This window comes from Cynara cardunculus, assembly GCF_001531365.2.
Source record: "Cynara cardunculus var. scolymus isolate 2C chromosome LG 17, CcrdV1, whole genome shotgun sequence".
NCBI classification, from domain to species: domain Eukaryota; kingdom Viridiplantae; phylum Streptophyta; class Magnoliopsida; order Asterales; family Asteraceae; genus Cynara; species Cynara cardunculus.
Window position 1 is genome coordinate 35,397,195 of NC_037544.1, and position 10,191 is coordinate 35,407,385.

The following is a 10,191-nucleotide window of genomic DNA, read 5'->3' on the forward strand; positions in this document are numbered from 1 at the left end:
AAAAAGTGCAATAATTACACGTTACTCAGGCTTGGGCCTTATTCGAGCTTTTCTGGGTTAAGTTTTAACGGGTCTTGAATTCTTTTTTTTTTTTTTGGGTTTGAGCGGGATTTTTGGCTTGACTGGGTCGGTGCTAGGTTCACACTTACTAAGACCGGGTTTACATACTAGACTTCAACAAAAATCTTTTATGCATCTCAAATTTTAACACAATAAATAATTACTGATATAAAAATATAAATTTTTTATTCAAACCATTTAAAGTAACATATAATACATAATGAACACAAACATTTATAAATTCCTAGTATTAAAAACTGCATCACATGCCTCAATAAAAACTCGAAAGATCAATCAAAATGATCTAGTAAAAGAAAGCTAAAGCAACTGCCAAGAAAGTGACGGGTACCACGGCGGTGAAGGATGTCGATGAGCTAGTTGTTGGTGGTGGAATAGGGCTGCCGGCGGGAGAGAACACGAAAGGGGTTGGAGGAGTAGCGATGGTAGATGGTGGAGATACGGGTAGAGATGGTGTCCCCTCGGGAGTGGTGGAGGTGGCAGACAAGACATTGATGGCCAGTTTCTGACCAATTTGACAATGGCTTACGACAGTGCATATATAGTAGTGGTTGCCAGGACGAGTCAAGGTGACGAGGGCAGGGCCGGTAGGGTTGAGTGAGAGGGTGTTGGTGGACGAGCACGGGCCATATGCTGCCTGTGAAACTTCCGCCACATTATGTAATCCGGTCGTGAAGTTAAACAACAGAGTATCACCGACGGTGAAGGTCTGTTGGGAAGCCCAGGTGGTATAAGTTGCAGCACCACCTGCGGGAATAGTCCAGCCCAAGGCGTTTCCAACGACATGCCTAGTCTGTGCCATTATGCCATGCAATTGGAAAGATGCAATGAACATGACCACTAACAAAATCATAGACTTCGATCCCGTCATATTTTTTTTTGTGTTAATCAGGTCGCCCCTTTTCTCTCTCTAGAAACTTTCTTGTTTTAGACTTTCTCTCTCTAGGATTGAGATGGATGGTGGTTTGAGGTGATGATGGTATTGTTATTGAGTAGGTATTTATAAGGGTGTGAAATGCTGGAGTTTAACGAATCTGTTGAATTTATGAACATTGACTTATTGTGAGTTGTAAAGTAGAAGTTGTAGTTGGTGTTGTATTAGGTAATCAATTAGGAGGTTTGGTATCATGGGAATGATTTAGGGTGTTATTGACAAACTATTCTGATAGAATAATTATCAGATATATCAATTATTAGCTGATAAATCAATATATAAAAGTATTTATAGTTGATACAAGAAGCATACTTGGAAAATATAAAAAAAAAAATTTTAAAAAGCTATCTAATATCTATACTATGTTATAAAACATTTAACTAAAACTCTTAAAACCCATTTTTTATGCAAAAGATATTGTTTATTAATGTACATTACTTAAAATTCTAGATTACAAGTAAATTGTACTTACGTACAATTTACTTATTAAAGCTTCATGTTTGAATTCGTGTAACTAACTGCATATAAACATAATCAAATGCATGATAAACATCTCATTTTGGATATAAAAAATCTAGAATATAATAAAGATAATCGTTGAATTTTAACAATTATTATCTTTACAAAAAAGTATATTATTAAACTATAAATTACTTCGTTATTAATCATAAATTAAACTATAAAATAAAAAATATCGAATTAAAAAAATTACCCAAAAGAACGAGATCTTTTAAATAGTTAAATTGATACTAATTTCGATATTTTTTTAATTTTTTTTATGATATCTTAAAACGTATATTCTTTTCAAAACAACATAAAATCATATTATAACATCGAGGGAGACAGAGAATAAAACAAAATATAAAAATCGAGATATATCTTGTTGCATTATAAGAGTACCTTTCTAGTAGTTTTTTAAAAATCTAGCTTATAAGCTAACTTATGAATTACGTATAGAAGATTTTTCAACACATTAAAAAAAACTTGCTTATGTTTATTCAACTATAATTTTATTATTTATTAAAATCATAAATTATAATCATAATTAGTTTTATCAAGCACAATAAAACTTGTTAGTAGGGGTGTACGGGGGTTGGGTTGGACGGTTTACAACATTTTTACAATCCAACCCAATTATGGCAGTTTGAAAAAATCTCAACCTAACCCAACCCAACTCGTTCAAAAGTATAACCCAACCCAACCCCTGCGGGTTGAAGCGGGTTGGGTTGGCGGGTTAGTAGTTACATAAATTTGACGAATGAAATAATTCATAAAACTTAATTTTATAGACCATATAATTTATAAAACCTCATAGAATTTGTTAAGACGCCCAGAATCATACTATAAACATATTGTAACTCTTTTACTAAGACATTTTTCTTGTTTCGCCCTATAAAATATCATATTAGGACGCTTAAACATTTTAGGCATCCTATAAAATCTAATGTTTGTCAATCAATGTTGTGGTGGAGTGGTTAGTGCCTGGGCAGTTCATAGCGCTGAACCCGGGTTCGAATCCCTCTACGCACATCATGTGCGACATTTACTAAAGGGGCATGCTTTAGCCCTGGATGTGTCTGGGATTAGTCGAGCTTCGACTCGGATACCCTTTCAAAAAAAAAAATCTAATGTTGTTGTAGGAAATGTTATAACTAAACATTTTCTTTCCACTAAAGCACAATATAAAATGACGGAGGATTTAGATTGATGGATTCGTCAACCAAATATCTATCAATATCGTTCATATTCTCCGACATATCAATTTGTTGTTGTTGCAAAAAGGATTTCAATAATTTTCTTTTATTAATTAGATTATTTGTCATCATTCATTGATCGTGAATCTCTTTTGATAACCTATACATTTAGCTAAAATGAAATACAAACATAATATCAATAAAAATTATAAAATTTATACATTATTAATATATATATATATATATATATATATATATATATATATACACATACATACATATAGGGTTGGGTTCACGTGAGACTAAAGGGTTTTCGTGAGACCTGTAAGATCAATTTATGTTCATTGATTAACTTTATAAACTAATGATCTAATGGTCTAAAAGTTGTATAGTGGCAATTTTGTGATTATTGAGAAGTTTCGTGGCAATTTTGTGATTATGAATATTCAGATTGTAGATCTAATCCAAGAATTGAGAATTGGTCTTACGGGTCTCACGAAAAATCATTGGTCTCACATGATCTCAAGTATATATATATATATATATATATATATAAAATATTATAAAAATTATATATTAGCGGTGGGTTGACGGGTTCAACCTTCCTAATTGGCGGTTTGATGGTTAGGCGGATTGGGTTTAATTGAATTGTTAATGGGTTGGGTTGGACATATTTTGCGGGTTGATAATTTTTTGTACACTGCTACTTGTTAGACAACATCAATTAATGCTCTAGCTTTCTTTATTTTAAAATAAAAAATGATTTTCTTTCTCTTTTTGAAATAAATATAATATATATTAAAAAAATATATTAGGTAATATTATTATTACATGGAGTGGAAATTTTGATCCCCTTTTTACCTAATGCTCCCCGTGAAATTAAATTATTCAATCTTAATATTATTTTTTAACACATAAAACCAACATGGCATTGTTACTTTTTAATATAATATCCATGTTTAAATATTAAATTAATATATAATTAACTGTTTTTAATATATGTTATTTGAAAGTAAAGTCTGAAAACAATAAGATGTATACATATATAATATTTATCCTCAAAAGTAAAACTACTGTTCCCATAAATACTTTGACGTACAAAAAAACGTATGAGAAAGAAAGCAAGATCGAAAGCTGAACAAGCGGAAAAAAATAATTATAAAAGAAATTAAAAAATGAAGATTAAGGCTAGAAACAAACTAAGAAAAGGAAACCCTAGATGCAAGTGAAAAGTAAATTGCACCAAAGAAACGTAAGCTGATACAAACCGCTATGCGAGCCGACTAATCTCAGGGCGACCATCTGCTTTGCAGATAGCCCTAAGTCATCTCATTTGAACATCCGTGGCCACAAGGGAATTTTATTCCTCCTTGGATTTGAACCTGATACCTCTTAGTACTTTTGACCTTTGAAGCTAAGCTCAAACCGATTAGGCACCACCCTTGTGGTTATCTATCTTGGGGCTTCTGTTGCCTATCTCCTGGCTTGCTATATTGCTACCACCCACTACGTCGTGAGCACCCTTCCTCTTGCTTAGGCTAGTTACACCATGTCATACCCCTTATTTTGTTATCCTAATTCTGCGTCTCCACGAACTTCTGTCAAATGTCATGTTCTCGAAAATGCCTAAGCCTTTTATGTTTATCCTCAGTTGCTTATTACACGTCCTCCTTGGCCTGCAGTTTCTCCTCACCCTTAGAACATCACAGTTTCTATTTTCGTCACGTACCTACTGAGTGTCGCCTGCAAACATGCATTTTTTTATATTTGACATGAAATTAATCCATGTATTTTATACGTAAACCCCTTTTCATGTTACAAATACGCCTTTCACGAACAAAAGACATAAATGCCCTCATAAATTATTAGATATATCAACACACATTCGAACATGTATTAGATAAGAACCTGTATAATAAATTGTGAGTATATATATACTAGATTTGGGATCATGTGAAACTACTTGGTTCTCATGAGACCTGTAAGACCATCTCGAGCCGTTGACGCACCTGATCTCACCGAGCCTTTACTGGCTCGTCTCATACATTCTTTTACAAACCCAGTAACTCATACAAACTTACAAATCAATTTTCATGTGTTGTTTCATATGTGAAACAACGTTAATGACTTTTTCTCGTACACAAAACAGTTATGAAAGAGTAGTGGAATCAGAAAATTAAGAAAACGAAATTTATGGTTAATAATTTTTTTAAGAACAAAAACTTTATATTTTTTTATATTTCTTTTTTCTAGAAAATTAGCGTGTGAATTTAAAGAAGCTACTTCAATTTATACAACTTTTGTTGGTTTAATTTTGACTTTTTGGGCATAATTAGTCAAACGTACTCGTTTTGTATATTTCAATTTTCATATCTCGAACCTTCTCTTGGAATCCTTTTTTTCTTTTTGTTTTTTTTTTTTTTGTGTTTTAGGGGTTGTTTGGCAGTTGCTGAATGGTTTGATACATAATGATTAAGTGGTCAGAATGATTAAGAGGCTCTCATGATATAGTGCAAAATAAAATATAATTCTTTGGCAATTGTTTACAATGAAATTAGGGCGTTTAATGGTTAAAGAAGGCTCAGGATACAAAATCATTCAGGGGGTTTTAAAAACCATTAAGAGGTAGATTTTTTTGCCAAACAATATTCACCTCTTAACGATTCAGATGTTGTCTCTTAATGAAACTATTAAGAGGTAAACAAACAACTCCTTAATTTTCCAAAACTTGTGGGTTGGTTTTTCTGAAATTTCTCTGTAGATTATACTAATAAATAAGATTCTGATTTATAAGTTTATTTTTTTTGTAATAAAGGATTTTTTTTTTATACCTTTAATCAATATTAAAACATTTTAATTATAATTTATATATTTTAAGATAACGTTGAGTACACCTTTTTATTGAAACGGGTACTATTATTGGTTTAGGGTTTTGAATTTATATATGATCGGTTCTTCTAGATGTCAGATTTGTATTAAGTTCAAATAGAGTTTCATATCCTTCAATTCTGAGTATTTGCATCTAGTGACAGATTCATGCAGTAAAAAGGGGAGCGGGACACTTTTGGTCTCACAGAGACAGAATTTTCTTCGACCTGTGAGTTGTGCCCGTAGCCTTGCCTTCAGTGTCGGATGTTTGGCCCGGTTGCTGGAAGTTCTGGATCCACATGATCGTATCGAGTTTGTGTTATCCAATTTCTTGAATGCAACAGTGGAAGTTTTAAGTTCGCTCGATGTGATTTTAGGTTTTGAGCTATGTCTTGCTTAGCCGTGTGCATGGATGGACCTTGTTCGAATGTGTAGGGTTATTTTAGGGATTTTGAGTTGACACATTTTGATTTCTTAACATCAGTTTTGTATAATTATTAAAAAAAACCACATGTTCCAATTTTTATTATTTTCGTTCTTTGAACCATTTTTACATTGCAATATAATTAATCTACAAATTTTCACAATATTCTGAATTTTTTATTCATTTTTTAAAAAATAAATATAAGTTTATTTATCAAAGCTATAATTATATATATATATTAATTTATATATTTTCTATGGGTCAAATCGATTCTCTTAATTTTGTCTGATTCAAATGTATATGACAGTAGACTCGAATCTCATGAATCTAATGATCAGATATATACCATGCTTAATAAAAGTATGCCACATGGCATGATTTAAAGTTAGACACATCCCTTAGAATATGCCATATGGTATGTTTAAGATTAATTAACAGTTGTTATTAACTGATCAGTATTTTTAATTACGTATAATTAATTTAAAATTTGTTGATCTTAACAAAGATGCGATGAATGACATCCTTATAAAGTTATAGATACCAACCCAAAGACTACCATATAATCATACATAAACAGTTTCATTAAACCTTTTAAGAACACTAATTTTAAAGGTTCGGAAATGGAGGGTTGAAGTTGCGGTTTATGGTGTCGACGGCTATGGTAGTTACAGCCATGCAGTTTCATGGAATGATGGCACAAAACAAATATGTCGTTGGAGATGCCTTGGGCCGGATCATTCCTCCGATTGGTCCATTTACTTATCCAACGTGGATATCCCTTCGGACCTTCACCGATGGTGACTAACCCCATCACTGTTATCACCACCGCCCTTGCCGCCTTCACCTTGACCACTCCTGGCAAACACTACTACATATGCACTGTCGCAACTCATTGCCAAATTGGTCAGAAGTTGGCCATCAACAAGAGTTGTTCATGACCAAAAGGCCTTTGGCCTAGCGGTATCGTAGCCCTTGGCCTTCTAGGAGGTCAGGGGTTCAAAGCTCACCATAGGTGAAGAGGGCGTGTGAGTTTATTTGTTGCATTTGCCGTATATAAATATTATATACTTCAAAAAAAAAAAACAAGAACAAGAGTTGTTCATGGACGGGATCACCCGCTAGACCCGTCATGTCCGGCTAGCTAGAAAAGTGGGCTTCAATTATCATTCTCGAAGAAATGGGCGGCCATGGACTGACTTGTTAAAGTTAATGAACGAACATGGACAATGGAAAAAAAAATATTTGGACATGACTGCCAGACCCATTAATAAAGTATGTATATTGTTATGTATTTAAGTCCAATTTAAGTTGGATAGATTGTTATGCATTTTGAATTATTTTACTTAACTTGTGATTTTATATAAATTTTATTTTTATAAAAATATAACAAGATTTTTAAGCCTGTTAGCCCATGGACAAGTCTGGCCCGTTTATTTGTTTATAGTTATTAATGTCACATGATTAATGGAAGATTAATTTTTTCTTTATATCTATTCAGAAAGAAGTTCAGAAAAACCCAATAAACTATTCCATTTTAAATGATTAAGTCCCGAACTATTTTTTTGAATGAAAAAATTATGAAACAATCTTACTTTGAATGATTAAGTTCCTAAACATTTTTTTTTTCAAAAAGATAAGCCATCAAATTTTAAAAATTGGTTACTTGCATCATTTTAACAAAAAAATATAAATACCGGCAACCGACTAGAAATGTCTTAAAGTAAAAACTACTTGTAACCCCCTAAAAATATATCAAAAAGAGGGAGATTATATAATCTAGCAGAGGCCAACGTTGTGATAGCCGATATGAAGGACGAACAACTAGGGGACGACAAGAAGTGGGTAGTTTTACAGTTGTTTGAGAGAGATTTGTAAGGCGTAGGATTTGAAAACGGTAAAACTCTTTTTATTTTATGACCTTTCTAGTTGGTTATAGACGATGAAGGCTCCAAATTTTTTGTACAACCAATGCACACTGCCACAAAATTGAGTTTATAGGATGTCACAAATTTCAAATCGTCCTATTAGACTGCTTTATAGGATGAAGAAAATAAAGGGTCTTATCTAAAGACGTTGTAATAAGTTTATAGGACGTTTTTTGAACGTATTAACAAGTTTTATAGGACACTTGTTTTTATAAGAGACTTTTTCAAAATATAAAATGAACAAGTGAACAAACACGAACAGTAAATGAACAAAACTTTATGTGTTCATGTTCGTTCGTTAAGAAAGCGTGTTTGTTCGTGTTCGTTTTTGTTCATTTGTTAAAATATAAAACGAACAAACGTAAATGAATACAAATAAACGTAAACGAGCGAACATAAATGAACAAACAAACATAAACGAACGAACACAAATGAAAAAGGAGCAGCCACAATTACTCATCATTTTGTTCCTAAAAAATAACATCACAAAATGAAAACCCGGGTAAATTTAGGAGGGATAAAAAAGAAATCTAAAAATTTAATTTAATCAATGATTTTACATATTAATGTCATTATATATAAATACAATTTACGTTTAAACAAATGTGAGCAAACATAAACGAATATAAATGAACGAACATTCAGGGACAGACCCAGAATTTTTTTTAAACAGTGGCACCATTTGACCATAAGAAAAAAAATATAGGAATTTTTTTTCAAACGGTGACACCGTTTAACTATAAGAAACAAATATACGGAATTTTTTTTCAAAAGGTGACACCGTTTGACTAAGAAAATGACACTAACATGATTCGAACATGGACGTAGGGTGGAATAAAAACCTTGCAAATCAACTCTACCAAATAAAACTTGTTCTCATTCTAGTTTCAAAATACATACGGTGACACACAACAAATTAATACGGTTGCACCGTTCACGAAACCTAATTTTTTTACCCTTCGACGGAGAAATAATACGGTGGCACGTGACACCTATACCACATACATAGGTCCGTCCATGCAAGCATTCACGAAGGTAAATGAACAAAAAATGTGTTCATGCTCGTTCTTTTATTAAATTAAACGAACTTCCCAACGAACGGTCCATTGAACGTTCGGTTTCTTTACAACCCTTAAAGTTAGTAAACCAAGAAAAACCCAACGTACTTTCATATTTTAAGCGAGTATGTCCCTCAATATTTTTTAAACCAATAAATCCTTGCACTTATAAACGAAAGAAATTTACGCTTTCTTTTTCCATGTATCAACAAATTGGTAGAAAAATACAACAAACCAATAAAACGGAAAAATACAACGTTTTTATTAAGTCTTGTTTATTTTTCAGATTTAAATGACAAAGACATATGTTTGTTATGATCTTGTTACTGTTATTTGAATTTGAAAAATAAATAAGTTTTCATTTGAATCTGAAAAATTAATAATGAATAATGAAAATGATATTTAATCCTTCTTTATTGGATTATTGGATTTTGTTACTGATTTAGATGCATCCACTGTAAAATAATGTATTACTTTTGTTTAATAAGTGTCATGATTTATGCGTTAAAATAAATGTCTAAGGAGCTGTTTACTTGCGGCTTAATTGGACTTATTGGTCTATCTGGCTTATTCGCACAGCTCATTTGAGTTGTTTACTTATGGCTTATTCGCACAGAACATTGCTTAATAGTACAGATATAAATGATGTGTTGTCCCCATTCAGCCACAAAAATGACACCATACCCCTTATTTAAAGCACCGCCTCCTTCCTATATGAGACACCCCATTTTCGTCATCTTTGTGATTTTTTATTTTGATGTTCAAATAATTAATATTGAGGGGTAAATCGGTCATTTATGTTATTCAGTGTAACACCCTCATTTTCATCAAGAGAGATGTTACGTAATCTGAATCATTTCCTTAATAAATACACCAAAGTAATGGCTAAATTAAGACCATTTAAACTATTACAGCGGAAGTCTTTGAATCATCAAAGTTTTAACTTAAGTTCAAACCCACCTTCACTTGGGGTTAAGTTACAAAAGATCATTACAGCGCATCTTAGACAAAGACTAAAATGAGATAATAATAAGCAACACTCTAAGCATGTCCTTTGCCTTTATCCGTCCTCGAACTACCTGGGCCTGAAATGCATACTATAGTCAGCTTATAAAGCTCAGTGAGTTCATGGTTTTCGTGTATAACAACATGGTACGTCATATATTTCAACTTGTAAACCTTGTAACAAGTAGCATGCAATTTCTGAAAA

General features: G+C 32.4%; 1 protein-coding gene across 1 annotated transcript; it reads right to left on the bottom strand.

Moving 5' to 3' along the window:
- Positions 1-225: 225 nt before the first annotated feature.
- Positions 226-1,044, bottom strand: LOC112500812 (mavicyanin-like). The gene has a single exon (XM_025104398.1). It carries the CDS (start codon positions 947-949, stop codon positions 365-367), a length of 585 nt encoding a protein of 194 aa, XP_024960166.1. The 5' UTR covers positions 950-1,044; the 3' UTR covers positions 226-364.
- Between the last annotated feature and the right edge of the window lie 9,147 nt (positions 1,045-10,191).

Bases quoted from the DNA above. Each gene is read 5' to 3' on its own strand.
- LOC112500812 (XM_025104398.1), bottom strand. From the start codon at position 949: ATGACGGGATCGAAGTCTATGATTTTGTTAGTGGTCATGTTCATTGCA.